The sequence below is a fragment of the Canis lupus genome, chromosome 17 (assembly GCF_048164855.1).
Source record: "Canis lupus baileyi chromosome 17, mCanLup2.hap1, whole genome shotgun sequence".
Lineage (NCBI taxonomy): Eukaryota > Metazoa > Chordata > Mammalia > Carnivora > Canidae > Canis > Canis lupus.
The window spans coordinates 14,895,403-14,914,448 of NC_132854.1; the positions used below are offsets into that span (position 1 = coordinate 14,895,403).

Sequence of the window (19,046 nt, forward strand, 5' to 3'; positions counted from 1 at the left end):
ATACTTGAACAGACTACTTCATCTTACTGACCAGAATTTTGCCATGCGGCTATCTCTTGCTTCAAGAGCTGCCAGAAAAGTCATGTTCTTTTCTAGTAATTGAGGCAAGCAAAGGAGAAGTGGGTTACCTTAGCCAGCCAACAGTGCCTGTCCCACAAGACAGAAATAGTTCTTGACAGTCTGTAATCCATAGACGTCAGCTCTTCTGATGACGACCAGCAACTCCAACAGTAATAGTGAAGAAGTAGATGCCTTGTTCATGCCTAGAGCCTGGGTGTTGGGAGCCATCATTTAGCTTCCATGTGAAGGATATTTTTTGCCTCGCTGACCACCTAACAAATTATTTTTATCCTCCAAAACTAGCTGTAGTATTACTCTTCCCTGCAATTTTCCTAGTGGGTCTTACCATTCTTGGAACAAAGTGGATTGTTTTTAAATGAAAGTTCCTGTATTCACAGTGAATTTTGTTTGAATAATGCACCTGCAGTAGGAAAAGAAGAAAGGATAGCGAAGAAAAGGGAGGAAAAATGAAGGAAGCTAGAATATGAGTGGCTTCACCCAGTCTGCTCATTTAGCTGTCCAAAGTGGGTGCTGTGGCCATCAGAGCTTTTCTCCAAGTAGTGATTTTGGGTTGAAAGGCTGGAGGACCTTATGATGTTAAAAAAAGAATACAATGGGGATGAAAGAGAGGTCATTGGAAGATCTGAAGGCCCAGATCTCTGCATTGGAAAATTTCATAGGTAGACAAGTGCAATGGCCTGACCATAGGGTGATGACCAAAGCTGGCTACTGAAGCAGTATGGAAGTGAAAGGTGATAGAATTGAGGGAATCAGTAAACTCTGAATCTGAAGGCTTGAATGAATATGGTGCCTGGTATGGCACATTTTCCCTCAGAAGCATTTGTTGAAAAAAAAAAAAAACATTTGTTGAATTGAAAACTGTTGAATTTTAAAATGTTATCTGTAATACATTCAGTGTTTAGCAACAGTTTTTTAAATGTTATGTGTATATTATAACAGTTATTAATATCCTAATTTATAAAATGAAATCCTGTGATTTCTGTTGGGCCACAGAGTTGGTAGAGAACCAGAATTTTTGCTCTGATACATAGTTCCTTCCTGATAAATTTCATAAGCACTCTGAGTTTGTTCAAGGGCCAGGCATCTTGCCAGGTGATTAGAAAGCAAAGATATTCAAGGAAATTAAGAAATCTGATCTTGTTTCATTTCTTCTCAAAATTCTTGACTGCTATTTTCAGAAGAATAACATGAAATTTAGAGAAATGCATTTAATAAAACCAGGTAGGATAGGAAGAATCTAGTGTAGACTGTCAGGTCTTCTATGAAAACCAACAGAAAACCTGTTGACCAAGCAAAGCTGATTTTAATAACTTACTGCAGTAGGGGAGAACACCACTTTGGTAGAATCTTACTCTCAAAAGAAGGATGCTATAGTAGATTACTTAGAGGTTCTATGGCTTCTGTTCAAGTGGTTTGAGTTGGGTCTTTCAAGATAGGGGGAATTATTTGGGATTGGATGGAATTTGTAACCCAGTAGTTTAGGATTGGTCAACACAAAAGTGATGGTTTTGATGAGCAAACTTATAAGCAAGCTCTTTGCCAAGATTAGGTAACTGTTCAGATTTGCAAACCAGACTGTTTTGCAGATCTATTCTAGATCTGCCTGGAACAATTTGTTTGCAAGAATTTCCTGAAGCAAATGGTTATTTATTCATTTATAGCTTTATCTTCCTGGGCAAGAATTTCCTGTAATAGTTAAGTGACATCGGCTCAGGTTATCTCCCTTCTCAGTCCCAGTAATTGAGCTGTAATGACATAGGTGGTCTCATTTCCTTCTAGGAAGGCAAGAGATAACTCAAGAAATAGACAGTAGCTAGCTGGAAAAGTGGGAGACACAGTATTAGTTTCTCTATAATATTTAATGACCAAAAGGTATGATATTGCTCGTAGATAGAAAGTCATAGGGAAGGACTGTTTAAAAATTTAAGATCATTGATTGATACATTTGCAGAGGTAAAACATGAAATACTGATATGGATTATGTTCTTATGTTCTTGTTCACAAATATTCACTTCCTTCTGATGTTGATTGTTGCCCTGTCACTTCTTGCTTTAGCTAATATTAAATGAACAGATGCACACATCCATGCAAGCAGAAGCTTTGTGGTTCATTTGCCTTTTTACTTCTGCTCTCTATCACGAGGCATGTCCCTCATAGAGGCTGCTCTCCTGGTCTGTTGCCTGAAATGAAAAAAGCCCTGGATTAGAACCAAAGATGACTTGAAGGTATGGATATCTGATATGAGCAAGAAGCAAATGTTTCCTCTAGTAAGCCACTGAGATTTGGGAATTCTTTATATCAAAAACTTGGTCACAGTAATATCAATTATATTAAATTCCACATGTTACTTTCCCATTTGCTAAATTGTATTTTATCTTACGCTCTTAAAACTATAAAACAATGTTTCTATGTTTGAAAGAAATTCAGAATAATTTCTGTTGCTCTATGAAACTATGATTATAGGGCTGTTAGTAGAACTGAAGGGATAAAATAGCTAGAGAAATAAGAAAGAACAGGCGGAAGTTCTGGATTTAGTTCCTGGTACTCACTTTGAGAAAATCATCATCTTCAAACTTCTTCTGTAAAATGTACTTATATGATTCAGATTAGAATCATCTGTGAGCATATTTTGTAAATATTTACAACTGCAAGATGACAGAACCTAGTGGTAATGTAGTCAAAATGACAAGTTTAAGGTTATAATAATTATTATTATGTAATAATTACAGAAAATACAGAAATATAATTATTACAGAAAGAGTTATCCTAATATTACATTTAAAAAGATCTGTTATTTACATTACCTAGGATTAACATTATCTGCAATCTTAGTATTTGCTGTGTTTCCTCATGTTTTTAGGAATTATTTGGGTCTTTTGAATTTTAATATCTTTATTATTTGTGGAATTCAGCATTTTATTATCAACTTAGCTAGGGAGGTTGGATTTGGCTAATTTTATTTAGTTCTATCATATTTTGAATTAAAGCTGGCCTAAGCTGACATTTTGTTGTTAAGAATATAGTGATTGGTTCCAATAGGAAGATGGCTGCAGCCCAATTCAAAATAGTCCCATTTATTCTCCTAAAAATCATACATAGAAACAAGAAGAATGAAACAACATTTTCAGCAAAACTAGCAGAAGGGAAAAACCTTAAACTCTAAATTTTGTGTGTGGTCAAAAATGTCCAGCCCCAATAGAACGGAAGCATAAAGCTACAATCGTGTGGCAGAGGAAAAGTGGAATGTGGCAGACATCCCAGAATTACAGCCCCAGAAATCATCAGCAAGTACTCACCCTTAGAGGAGAGGACTCCACTCAGTTGGAACACAACATGGGCTGGTGAAACTAAAATAGGAGAGGGCATGTCTGCCGGGGGAGGTGGAGAGAGGAGTCATGCAAAGTGCATGGAAGTGACAGATATAAGAAAACCTAGGAAAAAAAAAGAGAGAGAGAGAGAGAGAAAAGAAGAAAGAAAAGAAAAGAAAAGAAAAAAGAAAAGAAAAGAAAGAAAACCTAGCTAGTTAGAGGGGGACAGCTCATCCAGGAGATAACTGTAGCATCCTTTGGTGGCAAAGAGAAGAGAAGAAGTGCCCAGTCATAAGAGCCTTTGAGCCAAGTTAATATTTGAGAATCTAAAGAAGACTGTCTCCATTGGGTAACCCAGCTTAAACTGTCGATCGCTATAAGGAAACTTCATGCCAGGAAACCTGGAAGGCTAGTTTTGCCTCTTTTACTCTAAAACAATCTCCCCTGCTAATGTCTGGTGCAAGAAAATATATGTGATTCAGATAATGCTTAATCAGAAAGGTAGAACTACATTCATCTAAAGAACTCACTGTAAAAGATGGAGAGGAGGAGCAGAACTATAGATGAAGAAACTTCACTAAGCAGAGAAAGATTGCAACACAACATTAAGCTCATCAAGCTTGATAAGCTAAGGAAGCTGAGAAAGCAACACATGATGCAGAAATTCAGTGACTCACTGTGAAGGTCGGCCGGGAAGAGGGGGTGATGACCAGATGCCAGAGGATGTGAAGTCAGTACTGGAAGGATTTTATGAAGATATTCAAAGTAGCCATTTCAGAAATAAAAATCAAAATTACAAATGGCACAAGGCAGAATTGACCTTATAGAAAACACAGTAGAAGACATAGTGTATAGAATTAAGAAATGCAAAGAAATTAAAACAAAAATAGAAAGGATTCAAGAAAAATGGTAAGTAAAAGGCAGGTAAAGGAAATCCAACATTCCTGTAGTGGAATCTCTGAAATGGACAGAGCAAATGTTTAAAATTTTAATTAGACAACTTTCTGAGATAAAAGACTTGAACCCACATTATTGAAAGGGTACACTATAACTGGGAAAATTGATCAAGAGTCATCAAAACAAAGGCTATAGGAAAAAAAATTATTTGTGCATTTAGCAATAAGGATTATAGGGGAAGAGAACCAGATTGGCATCAAATTTTCAAAAACAATATTCAACACCAGGAGACAGTAAAATTCTACCTAGGGGGAATACTCATGGAAAGAAAAGCTGTCCTTCAACTTTACTTTCAGATGGATAGGCATATGCAGGCCACAAAAATGTGGAACAATAAGAATTCAGGGAAAGAGCGCTTTCTGAGGAATTTCTTCTGACCAAATACTAATTGAAGATACTTAAGCAGAATAACTGCCTGGTGGCCATTGAATGAGTTTATTGTACAGCTAAACAGAAATGTGGATGAGGGAAAGAGTTATTATGTGGTATGTAAATAGCACGTGCTCTGACATGATACAATATTGCAACTAATACAGGTAGTGAGGGAGGTAGAAAATAGAATAAACTTGCTGATTACTTTCACTGAGGTACTTGGGAATCAGCAGATTGGATTAAAGCTGAAAAATCCAGCGGTGGAAGCCTAAACATACTTAAAAGTACATAGTTAATTACTAATGAGTAGAGAAAGGTTGGGCTATGCAAAAGGAGAGGCAACAGGAAGACTGAAAATAAATTTTCAAAATAGGATATTGACAACCAAGCAACGTTATCAATGTGTTAGGTCTTACAGGGATATAATAGATTTTGTTTCTTGATAATAGAGAAAATATACGTTTTCTCAAGTTTTTATGAAGTGGCAAAAAAATTCTAGAAAGTAGATATGACAGAAAAGAATTCTCTTATCCCAGTGCAGTCAAACTAGAAGTTGATAACAAAATCAGGAGAAAGGGCTTATTCGCTGGGAAATTAAAACTATTTACCCTTAAGTAGAAGAAAAAATAAAATGCACATCAAAATTGCATTATATTTTTATAAGTAGGCTCTATGCCTATCACAGGGCCTAAACTCATGACCCTGAGATCAAGACCTGAGTTGAGATCGAGTAGACATTTAACTGACTGAGCCACTCAGGTGCCCAAAATTGCAGTATTTCTTGATGATGTTTAAAAACAAACTACTAGGGGATCCCTGGGTGGCTCAGTGGTTTAGCGCCTGCCTTTGACCCAGGGCGTGATCCTGGAGTCCCGGGATCGAGTCCCACATCAGGCTCCCTGCATGGAGCCTGCTTCTCCCTCTGCCTATGTTTCTGCCCCTCTCTCTCTCTCTCTCTCTCTCTCTCTCTCTCTCTCAGTCTGTGTCTCTCATGAATAAATAAATAAAATATTAAGAAAATAATAAAAATTAAAAAAATAAAAACAAACTACTAGAATCTTTGGGGCACAAAACAAAGTTCAGAGAAAAGCCTTAAAATATTAGATCAGTAAAAATGAAAGAATAAAAATAAAATTAATACAGGATCTAAAAGGTGAAGAAAAGAGCAATAAATAAAACCAAAAGAAAGAAGAAATTAATAAAGGTTAAAAATTAATACATTAAAAGATGAAAACAGTAAAACTAATAAATTAAAAGGATAATAAATCATAATCAAATGAAGTTTAAGGAATGCAAGGATGGTTCAATATTAAGAAATCTGTTCATATAATTATACAATTAGATATTAGTTATAAAGTAGCATGACTATCTCCATAGATGTGGAAAAGCATTTTCTACAATTCAAGACCTTTCTGATCGTAATAAAATAAATTTTCAAAGAAATCATAAGGGAATCAGTGATACCTTTTAAAAATGTGATTAAAAGTGTGTATATGTGTATTTGTGTGTATCTTGGCTTAAAAACCAGCATCTTACTAGAGGAAAAGTACTAGGGGCACATTCACCAAAATCAGGAACAGGACGAGGCTCATTATTGGCACTGTAATTCATTATTGTTTTAGCTCTTAGCCAACATTATTAGTCAAGAGAAATGTATTAGAAATGTAAATACTGGGGGAAATGAGGTGTAAGAGAATCAGCTAAAAAAATCCAAAAACTGGAGATAACAAAGGTATGTTAGTCTACTCAGGCTGCCACAGACTGGGTGGCTTCAAGAAAAAGTTATTTTCTCATAGTCTGGGAGCCTGGAAGTCCCAGATGGTGCTCTTGGCAGATTCTGTTTCTGGTAAGAGCTCTCTCCCCACTTGTAGACAGCCACTTTCAGCCACTTTCACAGCACTTTCTTGCTGTGTCTTCACATGGCCTTCCTCTATGCATATGAAGTGCACTACCCTCATGACTTCATTTTACCCTATTTGCATCCCTTAAGTCTATCTCTAAATACAGTCACATTGGTGGTTAGGGCTTCAGTATTTGAACTTGGAGAGGGACATGTGTTACTCCACAACAAAAGATAATAAGTTATATGATTTTAATATATATATTTATATATATATTTATATTTGTTTCTGATATATATATATATATCAATAGGCTCCATATATTGCAAACAGCTAGTTAGAAGATGTAAGAAAGAATAGATCCATTTATAATAGCAACAGAAATAGCATTTAGTAATAAACTTATTAGCAAGTATATAAAGCCTATATAAGGAAGAAATTGAAAACAATCCTTATGGGTGTGTTAAAAGACATCCATGTTCTTATGTTGGAAGATTACAACAAAGTCAATTCTAAGTTAATTTATAGATACAATCAGAATCTAATAAAAATACCAAGAGCTCCTTTTTTTCTGATACTTGATGAATCTAACAATTCATGTGGAAAAAGTAGGCAAAGAATCATAGCCAGGAATACTCTGAAAAATTATGAACGGTAGGGACCTACCCCAGGAGGGCACCAGCACAAACTGTTCATGCCGTCATGCAGTGTCACTCTTCATCAGTGCTGGCCACTGGCTCCAGCTGCTCAGGACCACTGGGGCCACCACTGCCATCACCTTTTCTACCTCTCTTCCATTTGGAGTCCGTGAAAGAATTTTGAAACAAGCTTTGATTTCAGAGCAAGAAATCTGAATTTAATCAGTAAACTAAATAATCATGGTGTCTGTGATCATCTTGGTTAGCTGTCTGCCTCAGAGCATGCTAGGAGAAAGACAAGGATGGTAATGGCTTTCATGTTATTAATCTTGGCTAAATGCATTTGGACTAGTAGTCCATGTTATCTGCTACCATGTCGGGTATGTATGTGAGTGGTACCTAAAAAACAAAGCAAAACTGGAGTTCCAACCCTAGAGAAGAGGGTGGTGGTGACCAGAAGGCCAGCATTTCCGGAGTGTCCCTTGCAGTGTTTCTGAGCATGGACCAGGCATATACACATCCCGGGTGTATGTCACTGCTGTGGCATCTCATCCATGCACACCAAAGAGTACGATTCCCACACAACATGTAAATCAAAGGTTTATACACAATAAAGAAATAATAGTGGTCATTAAATATGTAGAAAGATGATCTGTCTTCACTCCTTACAAGAAATGTAGATCAGAGTTAAACTGGAACACCAGATTTTGCAAATTCCAAAGTTCAATAGTGCAGGCAGTAAGTCTTTTTGTGAAAGAAAGAGACAACATGATATGTGTTTGTATAAGTTGTTTACATAAAGGAACACTGGAAGGATAAATAAGAAAGAAACTAGGGGGGAAAAAAACCCAATCACCTCTATGGGCCACGAAGGGCTGGGAGACCAGGTGAAAGGCACTGGAATGAGCATGAGAATTCTCTGTGTATGGGTTTTTGTATGGTTTGACTTTGAATGCATGCAGAGATGATTCAGAAAATACGACCGTGCTGAAGTTATATAAGTGAATTTGGTTTGATTTTATTGAGGAGGTAACTGCTTTCACTCCAAAGTATAGTAAATTTCCCTTCAAAGTTCAGAATTTTTTTTAATCAGATATTAATAAACCAAATGCAGGTATTTAAATACAAAATCCAAGTAAAGGATTATACCTAACCTAAATAAAAGCTCATGCCTTTTCTAATTACTTGGAAGGTGTGAAAATTTTAGAATTCTAAAGAAAATCCCTAAATAAGAATATCCTTTCCAAATGTTATTCTGTAAAACTTTTTTTTTAATATTATCTTCTCTCATTAGTCATCCTGGAAAAGAAAATCTCTTACATTAAGATATATCTGACTTCAATTTTTAAATTCAAGATGGATGCAGTTTCAGCTTAGGGGCCTCCAGAGATGTTTATAAACAAATTTACCATTATAAAACTCAGCCAGTCTTCTGAGATCCACTCAGCTGGAATTTTTTTTAGCTTCATATAATGGTCTGGCTCCATTGGTTGTTAAAGAGAGATGTTGCAATGTATTCCCTCCTTTTTTTTTTTTTTTTTTTTTTTTTGAGGTTCTGTTTCTCATTTGGAATTTGTATTTGTTTCTGCTCAAAGCCAAAGAGTACTTCCAGCTTAACTCCACTTCAGATAAAAGGTCTCTGTATGTCTTTTGGACCTTAATAATGTTACGAAATTAAGCCTCAAGCTCGAAGATGAAAGAGTCCAGGAATTTTTATTGAAAACTTGTTCTTCCCTCACCAAGATCCAAGGTGAGACAGGCAAGCTTCTGTGGTGTCTCTGCAGTGCATTTTGTTTTTCTAGGTCACCTTTCCTTGTGAGTGTAACACTCATTTGTGTGCACAAGGATATCTCTGATGTTTGTCCTTGCTGTAAGGGGGCCCAAGGCTTTGCCTCCTGTCCAAGATCAACCCTCAAAGCCCCAGTCTCTTTAGGCTACCTAGGAAGCTCAAGATTTCCTTGGGGCACGACCTTCCGTGTTTGCTTATATCCTTAGACTCCTATTCCCACTTCTCTGCCCTTAGATGAAGTCTTTACATTTAAAAACTAAATTATTTATTTAGAGAGCATTAATAATATTTTAATCTAGCATTTTGGTGGGGGTTTTTTTGGTGTTTTTTTTTTTTTGTTTTGTTTTGTTTTGTTTTCAGTAGGAGGATTTCAGGATCTCTGGTTCATTATATTGCTGGAAACTGAAGTCTTAACCTCTTGATTTGCAAAAAAGTTGCCTTAAATCATACACTCAGGGTAATTTTCCAGGATTTAAGGCTTACTCCTCTGAGAGGAATGAGAAAGAATTTGTCAGCACCAGTCTCCAGTAGATAGTAGTAGTTCAGCAATCAAATCCACTAAGTTCAATTGGTTACCCTTTTTTGACTTTCTTCGTTCAAGGTGCTGTGGCTGGCATCAACATTTTTTTTTTTTTAAGATTTTATTTATTTATTCGAGAAACAGAGAGAGAAGCAGACACAGGCAAAGGGAGAAGCAGGCTCCATGCCGGAAGCCCAACACAGGACTTGATCCTGGATTTCCAGGATCATGCTCTGGACCGAAGGTGGCACTAAACTGAGCCACCGGGCTGCCCTGGCATCAACATTCTTGAGGGAATTAGCAATTTAGTATAGATCTGTGTGCTTGATATACTTTCCCCTTATCATTGAGATGCCTGAAATGAATGAGGTGCTGGAGAGAGCTCAAGACAATGTGTATGAGGGTTCAGTGCAAGTTTTGGGAAAACAAGCGATGAGTTCATTAAGCGGCTGTAGATTTTGAAGTTAGAATGAAGATTTATTAGAATAAGTGTTTGATAGAAAGGCAGAGAAATAACTAAAGATAAATCAGAGTTTTACCTGTGAATCTTCTTGTGTTAGAGTTTAATCTCTTGCTAGTATTCAGTATAAATCAAGTGGAAATATGTTCTGTCCTGTTACGAATTTAGTTCTTTCTCTCCCTTCTCTCTATGTCACCTGTTGTAAGTGATAACTATACAGAAAAATTTACCGCTGCCAAGCCTCCTCTGCAGCTCTTCTTGTTAGTTGCTTCACCTGTCTTTCTAGAATAATTTATACAAACTTCTGTTAGGTCATGTATTATGTGGCATCATTAAAATGCATTGTTTTGAAATTGTTTTTCCTTCTAAATGAATTTGCATGCCCTAATAATAGTAATAATAAAAGCTTCGTTTGTCAGTGGTGCATATGTGACTAGACACGGATATATGTCACATTTATACTTTATCACCTGTGAGATGGAAGTAAGTACTCCATTTTCCAGATGAGGAAATGGAGACCTACTGAAGCAAAAAGTAACTTTGTTCAGCTCTTACCACGTCTAAATAGCAAGATTAAGATTTAAAATTAATTTGGGGATGCCTGGGTGGCTCAGTGGTTGAGTGCCTGCCCTTGGCCCAGAGCGTGATCCTGGAGTCTATGGATCGAGTCCCACATCAGGCTCCTTACATGGAGCCTGCTTCTCTGCCTGCCTATGTCTCTGCCTCTCTTTCTGTGTATGTCTCATGAATAAATAAAATCTTTAAAAATTAATTTAATTAATTAATTAATTAATTTGACCCCTTTCACCACTATCTTGATAACTATGCTGTACTGGCAAGAACATTCTATTCTTTACTTTCGTTATTGCTCTAGTGCCTGGAGTGATTTCTAGCTCACAGCAGGTGTTCAGGGAATATTTACCAAATGAAAAAACGGTAAACACTGAAACACTGCTTTAATGGAAGCCTTTATAAATTTAGAGTGATCTTCAACAGATATTTACAAATACACCAAAGTTTTGAGTCTTGAGATATTAAAGAATAAGAGTGTGGCAACTATCAAATTCTAAGTGTGTGTGCACCTACAGACACAATGTATGAGGTAAATAATTGTTATAGAATTAGAACTGTAATATATATTGCAGAACCAAAATATCCAGGTATTTTTATCTCTAACCTATCATGAGATTTCTATCACTTAGCTTAGGGGTGGGCAGGCTACTACCCACATACAGGCCAAATCTGGCCTGCTACCTGTTTTTTAGAAATGAAAGGTTTTTATTTTATTTATTTATTTGTTTATTTGTCTATTTGTTTATTTTTATTTATTCATAGAGACACAGAGAGATAGAGAGGCAGAGACACAGGCAGAGGGAGAAGCAGGCACCATGCAGAGAGCCTGACATGGGACTCCATCCAGGGTCTCCAGGATCACGCCCTGGGCTGCAGGTGGCGCTAAACCGCTGAGCCACCGGGGCTGCCCTAGAAATGAAAGTTTTTTTGGAACATAGTCATGCCTATTTGTTCATATGTTGTCTGGCTGCTTTCACGCCACAAGAATATAGAGTTGAGTAGTTGCAATAGAGATGATGTGACCCGCAAAGCCTAAATTATTTACTATATGACTCTACAGAAAGTTTGCTGACTTCTGTCATAGATCACTGTTGTTATATGATTTGGTTAATTATTACCCTGCTCTATTTCAAGGGTCTTCATGATAGATTTGAAATTCAGCCAGGTGATGCCTGTCTGTTCATAAATGGACTTCGTATTGATATGAGTGCTTATGATCCTTTTAGGTAAGTATTAAATTACTAATACAAACTGATTTATATAAAGGCAAATACTGTCCTGAATTTAGTATTTGCCAAAATGCAAATAATAACTTTAAAGCAAATACATGCTTTTGTGCAAAACAGTTCTATTATCATTTTGCTAGAATACTCTCAAGTGTCTTAGAATACAGAACTGGGAGAGACCTTGGTGACATTTGTTGATGTGAAAACTAAAGTTTCTAAACCTTAAACACCTGTACTTGTTGCATTATTAGAAACTGTCTTTCCTTAATAGGTCTGTTGTTTAGCAGGGAAGCTCCATGGGACTGGGCTGAGAAGCCAGGGACTCCACCCTCTAGAAAGGACCTGAAAGGAACGTGAGACATTTCCCCAGAAGAGTAGAATTACCAGAAAGAGTTTAAATCTGTGTTTAAATCTTTAAATTTAATTTAAATAAATAATTTAAATAAATAAATTTAAATCTTTAAATCAGAAAGGAAATTTGAAATTGTAGAATTCAGGGTATATCTATTTTTGTAGGTCAAAAAAATTCTTCAAAAATGCTCTAGAGCATTTTCGGGTGGGTGTTTCAGTCAGTTTAGTGTCTACCTTTAGCTCATGTGATGCTCTCAGGGTCCTGGGATCCAGTTGCCTCGGGCTCCCTGCTTGGTGTGGAGCCTGCTTCTGCCTCTCTCTCCCTATCCCCCTCACCCCTCCACTCCTGTGTTCTGTCTCATGAATAAATAAATAAATAAATAAATTCATTCATTCATTCATTCTCTTAAAAAACTACTCTAGGACAAAATTAGAAAGTCATATATTTGTTCATCAGCATTTATCCACAAATTAGTCATGGGCCAAACAGAAGAAAAATCAAACTGAATTTATTTTACTTTTAAAGAGAAGCATAGGGATCCCTGGGTGGCGCAGCGGTTTGGCGCCTGCCTTTGGCCCAGGGCGCAATCCTGGAGACCCGGGATCGAATCCCACATCGGGCTCCCGGTGCATGGAGCCTGCTTCTCCCTCTGCCTGTGTCTCTGCCTCTCTCTCTCACTGCGTGCCTATCATAAAAAAAAAAAAAAGAAAAATTGGAAGCATAAAACTACTCTAAAAATTAGTATTTATAAGATAAATTTAGTGAATATAATTCTTTAGTTCAGATATTCAGTTTTAATTCAATTGTCTACGTTCATCAAACTTCAATTGATTAAATGTTTATTTCATCTTATTATCAATTTGGGACAAGTAGGACAATGTAGGAAAGCCTGGGAAATACAGTAGCCCAAATGAGACTTTTCTCTTTATTTAATTGGATCCTTAGGGAAAATGATAGCTTTCATTTTATAGAAGGTAAATACGATAGACAGCAGTGGAGTGGTTGTTAGCTGCTGGCCTGTAAGCTTCAGCAGGACAGAAATTCTGTGCGCAGGATTAGTGAAAACAGGTTTAAGAGAGGGAGTGAGGGTTGGGTAGATTTCGGGGAAAGTTTTCACAGCAGGGACACTTCGCCCATTTAGAAGGGCTGCAGGTTATTCAGGAAATAAAACCCCCGTGGCTCCTCCAGCTGGTCCATAGTGATCTGCACAAGTTGTGACACATTTTATTCCTTGCCCATGTGATCATGAGCTGTAGCTCCTCTAAGTCCCTTTAAAGAGGACAAGAAAATACTTGAGGTTGTTTATATCTCTGGACATTTTTAGCACAAACAAATCAGAGCATGTCAAATAAAATCAGTGTGGAACCTGGAAGAAAATGATTCAGGAACTGGATCCAGGGAGAGGTCTTGTGTGAGTAGTAGTGCAGAGCTGCCTATTTAGGAGTGGGGAATTACCTTATGCTTTTTTCCTATCACCTGTCTCTCATTGCATTTTGGTTTTAGAGGACTGATGCACGTCCTTAACCTTCGGACCCTGGAAGTAGTGGGAGAAACCAGAGCCTTCATGAGTCCAGCCAGCTAGCACTGGAGTTAGTCAGGGCCTTGCCCAAGCCTAGCTCTCATCCCCCGGGAGGTTGTCAGCAGGAGGCTCTGGCAGTGACTAGGAAGGAAGGCAGAAGAGCTGAGTAAATTTGCGGAGGTCTGTAAATGGTGCCTCACATCTCTAGCTCTACTTTGGAACCACTGATCACTTCTCAGCCTTTTGGCTAAGATCAAATGTAGTACCTTGGAACCACTGACACATCTTTTTCTCAAAGCAATCATCTCAGCTGCAGATTTGAGCAGACAAACTGGTACTAAGTGGATATTAATCATTTTGGTAGTCAAGCTTGAGCAGTGTCCCCACGATATACCTACCAGAAAGAAAGATGTAACAGAGGTGTCTTGATAACCCTATTTGTATGGTTTTCCTTTATCTTAATGAAGTTATCTAGCCCAGAGTCCTTTGGGGCTCTTTTTTTCTTTTTTAAGATTTTATTTATTTCAGAGAGCACACACAAGCATGAGCAGGGGGAGGGGCAGAGGGAGAAGCATACTCACTGAGCAGGGAGCCCTACATGGGCTTCTATCCCAGGACCCTGGGATCATGACCCAAGCCAATGCTTAACTGACTGAGCCACCCAGGAGCCCCTTGGGCTCTTGATAAATATGTATTTGTAATGCATATAACATTAAAATTCAGTATTATAACATCAATATGAATATTCAATTCAGTGAATATCTGAGTGCCTACTATGCTATAGGAACTGGTAGATATTGGGGGTGTAGTGGCAGAGAAGACAGAGATAAGTGATTTGGTGGGATAACCGATAGTAAATATAATGATAGTGCAATAAAAAGATATCTTTTATAAAAGATAAAGTGCAGTGCTCTGGGAGTTTATAACTCCAGAGATTTAAACTAGTTCTTGATGGAACATGGGGACAGTAGAAATGTCAGATTTTTTCAAGGAAGTGATAATTTAAGCTAACACTTAAAGGACAAATCAGGCAAAGTGGGGAATGGGAGTTCTGCAAGCAGTGGCACATTTGAAAAAATGACAATCCACTCCTGTGTCCAGGCTGTGGAGTGAGGAGGAGCTGGAAGAAGCTGCGGTTACACAGGAGGGCAAGGCTCGGATTGTGCAACTAGGTTTCAGATTTTCACCTTTGGTTTGAAAGGCCAGGGAAGCCAGTGAAAGGCTCTCAGATAATAACCATTTCAAAGAGAAGCATGAGAAATTAATTATTTCAAAATGCAAAGATAGAAATTTTCCTGATAAATAGACCCAAGATATTTAAAGAACCATTTTTCTTTAATTGGTAGCCAGAATTCAAGATTTGAAAAGAGCAAGGAAGAAACTAATACTTATTGAGGGCAACTGTGTGCCCAGTAGTAGGTTAATTTAACCTTAATGCCTTATAGAGGGACTGCCATCATTCTCTTTTTTAGATGGGGAAATGAAGACTCAAATGTCACACAAAGATAGGGACACAGCTGGCAAATAGTAGCAGGATTCAAAATCTTGTGCTCTTTCCAGTGTACCATGTAACTCGATCTGGTCTTTCGACTGATGTTTTTCCTAGAAACTAGATTGAGATTACAAAGATGGTAGATTAAAAAAACCTATGGGGAATGTTAAAGTTCTGTTGCCCCCCCCAAAAAAAGTGTCTGATCAGTAAGCATTGTAAAATTTTAAAAATGAGGGGAACATTGGCAATGCAATCCAAAATTCTTATCTTACAAATAGAGGTGGTTGTGAGAGGTGCTGTGTGTGGAAAGGACATGGCACTTACCTGGCACACACACAAGTGTTAGCTTCGTCAGTAGGAGTCTAAAGAATCAAACTGTCCAAACTTTTTGCTAGTAGGCTTCTTTATGGATGTTGGTATTTTTAGCAGTAATATTTTCTATGATGTTTAAGAGCTCTCAAAGGATTATATATATGATTAGTAATTTTAATAAGTATTCTAAACAGTTGTGAACTTTCATGCTTTAATGGGGCTTTTTCTCTGCAAAATTTTTATATTTTAGGTCCTATTTGATCTTATCTTGTTTTAATAGTAGATTTACCAAAATAGTGAGCTAGTATATTTTTCCCTTCATTTTTGGCTTTTTCAGAGGTGAGCATATCTTCACTTCTTTTCTAAAGAATGTAGTAAGTATACCTTGTTGCCTAACCTTTTAAATAGTGAGATTTTGTCACTATACACAAAAAAAGTGAGCATGAGTTTACCCTAGTTGAACTCCTTGTCTTGTTTGTTAATGAATTTAATAATATTTTTTCCAGCTATTAATAAAAATACCAGCAGAATTTGTTTCAAATCCTTTAATAGGGCTATAAACTTTAAAGGTTATTTTTTGGCAAATCAAACTAAAACTTTTTTCTTCTCTTCAAAAGTCTTTTGGATCTGCTGAAGCTAGAAGGAAAAATGATGAATGGGCTCCATAGTCTTGGGATCAACAAAGAAGATATGAACAAATTTTTAAAATTAAACTCACTTGTTTTGGACTATACCTACGCATTAGATATTAGGCATTCTTCTATAATGGTAAGTTCTCATGTGATTCCTTGTTTTTGAAACCTTTAGTAGATTTAAGACTTAACATAAAACCAAATATTGACAGGCTTTCAAATAAATTTAAACAATTTCGTAGAGATTGCAGGAGAACTCAGTGAGAAAAAAAGTGAAAATACGGACTCACTCCTCTCTCATTCTAGTATCTTCTCACCCCTTCTTCCTGTTCTGAATTTCCTCACAAGAACTCACTCCTTAGGGATCCTTTCCAGCTTTAAAAAAAACAAACACGAACAACAGAGTAACCCCATGAGCAACAACAACGAAACATCAAGTAATTAAAAATCTGAGGAATGTAAGAATACTATCTAATACCTACTATCATGATAACCTTCCCTGGCCAGTTTCCGGAAGCCCCCATGCATCTGGTCTGTGCTACACCTGCAGAAATCGGGAGTCTGATCATGTCACCCTTGCTCGCAGCACGGATCCGTGGATCTGTCCTGTCCCCAGTGTGGCCTGGAAGGCTGTCGGGAACCTTCTCCCTCCTTTCATTTCTCAGACTGTGCAATGTTCCTCTCACTACTTTCCCTTCTCTCGTGCTGGGGAAACCATTCTTCCTCTCTATCCATTCATCTGATTGTCTTTCTTCAGGCTTCAGCTCCAAACAGCTGAAGAGAAGCTGTCCTCAATTAGCCACAGTGGAGGATGTTTTCATACACGCATTGTATTGAGAGCCCCAGGATGACCCTCAGGCTCAATGATATGCTCAAAGGCGTAACAGGGCCTAGAGGTTGCTCCACTCATGATCACAGTCTGTTAGAGCAGCAGAATACAAGATGTATCAGCAGAGGGAGAAACAGCATGAGGTGAAGTCTAGAGGACACCAAGCAGGAGCTTCCACGAAGCTCCTCCTCGTGGAGTTGTATAGGACATGCTTGACTTCACGTGTGATAATCTGAGTAATGCTAGCTTGAGCGGGGAGTTCAGAGTTTGTAAAGGGGTCTGTCGTATGGGGATATGAGGCCTATGTGACTCCTCTTCATCACTGAAGCTCCAGAACCTCAGAGAAAAAGCCCCTGTTCATCATAAGTCCTGCTGTTTACGTAAACTCTGTACAAACTGCCCCAGAGTGCAACAAGGCGCCTCAACATGGGAGAAACTCTGTCAGAACATTTTAAGAGCTCAGTTCTCAGAAGCCAACCTAGGAAAAAAAAAAAAAAGAAGAAGCCAACCTAGAGAACACAGAAATAGGCCCTTCTAGGGAATATATGAGGTCTGAGCAACCTGGCCTGCTGAGTTAACCCTTTCTCTCCCTGCCCCACACCTGTGTGTATGTATGCATACATATTTATTATTTTACAGAACTACCAGTACTTCCATATACTTTGCACAGTTGATTTTTATAATTTTATAATTTTGTCCCGTGATTCTTTTGTCTTTATTTCTTACAGGACTATGTATACTTCTTGAAAGTAGGAATTTTATGCATTTTTTTTCCCACCATTATGTCCCTGGTTTTAGTAGGTACTCAAAAAACATAAATATTCTTTGAACAAACAAGTTCAAAGAATATCTCAAACCAACATAAGACATAATTTTTAACAATGAAACTCTGTGAACAAATTACAACATAATGACTATAAATATCTCCATATCACCATTGTGATTTAACATTAGTGTAAAAAAGTATAGCTATTAAAATGAGAAAATAAAAATATGTGGCAGATTATATAACTAAAACTCTTCCAAAACAGCCATTATAATAAATAAGACCTTAGTAAAATTAGTTTGAGGTGACAGTAATCAGATCAAAAGCTTTATTTCTAAAAAGCATCTGAAAGACAGTGATTTATTCATAATAACAAAAATTCAAATACCTTAATAATATCTTTACTATATAATAACCCTAATTACTAAAACTAAAAGCTGCAATTTAACTGAGGAAATATAAAAGGATATAAGGACTCCTGGAAAGAGTATTAATCGGCAAAGACTTTGAAGCAGCCATGGCTGTGGCTTCCTTACAGTGTTTATAGATTTTGATCTAAGTAATTTCACTGGAAATTACTGTAAAGAAACAGTAGGAAGTGGAGAAAAGTATTCCCAAAGATATGATCATCATTGCATATTTTTTAAACAAAATAGAAATGAGTTAAGTATATAACAAAGAAATGTTGTAAATTGTATATCCATCTGCTCAAGTATATTTCAGACGTCAAAATTATGTTTATAAACCTATTTCAACAACTGGGAACAATGATTGTGCTCCCATGTTAAAGTAAGAAATACAGACTTACATGATACTATCATGTGAAAAGAGGGACAGGATCAGAAGGAAATAAATCAGAATGTTGTTATTACTGGGTGATGTGGTTTAATACGTTGCCGGGTTTTTTTCTTTCATGCTTTTCTGTAAATTCCAAATTTTTAGCAATGGGTATGTATGACTTACATGATCAGGAAAAAAAAATTAATGGGAAGAAAAACTTCTCTGACCATCTTGCGAATTGTCTCATGTAAGAATTTAAGGGATTCTCTTGGAAATGTTCAGTTATTACAGTTACTTTTGTCCTATCCAGACAACCTTCCCACTTACAAAGTTGGTCCACCATCCAAGAATCATGGAAAGAGAGCACTACCAAAGAAGTGCTATATGTTCCCTGAGACATCAAAGACCTTAAACTCAGGAAGAGTTACATAAGTTCTTAATTACCATTTGTATTTTCTAGGGCACTCTGTCTTGTTATGAATGTTTATCGTTACCGTGTCTTCCTGCTCTTTAGACCATATTCTCTCATTGACTCGATTTTACTTTCACTTGGATATCTTTAAGCTCAGTTAACAAATACCTTCTCTAAATATGTTTCA

The 19,046-nt window shown here is 37.1% G+C and overlaps 1 protein-coding gene across 2 annotated transcripts in view; it reads left to right on the forward strand.

Moving 5' to 3' along the window:
• Positions 1 to 19,046, forward strand: part of UGGT2 (UDP-glucose glycoprotein glucosyltransferase 2) — a 191,763-nt gene that overhangs the window by 61,202 nt on the left and 111,515 nt on the right. For both annotated transcript variants that reach the window (XM_072782599.1, XM_072782600.1), the window contains exons 11-12: positions 11,674 to 11,765; positions 16,058 to 16,208. In XM_072782599.1, coding sequence (XP_072638700.1) covers positions 11,674 to 11,765; positions 16,058 to 16,208 — 243 coding nt within the window. The remainder of the gene's footprint in view (positions 1 to 11,673; positions 11,766 to 16,057; positions 16,209 to 19,046) is intronic.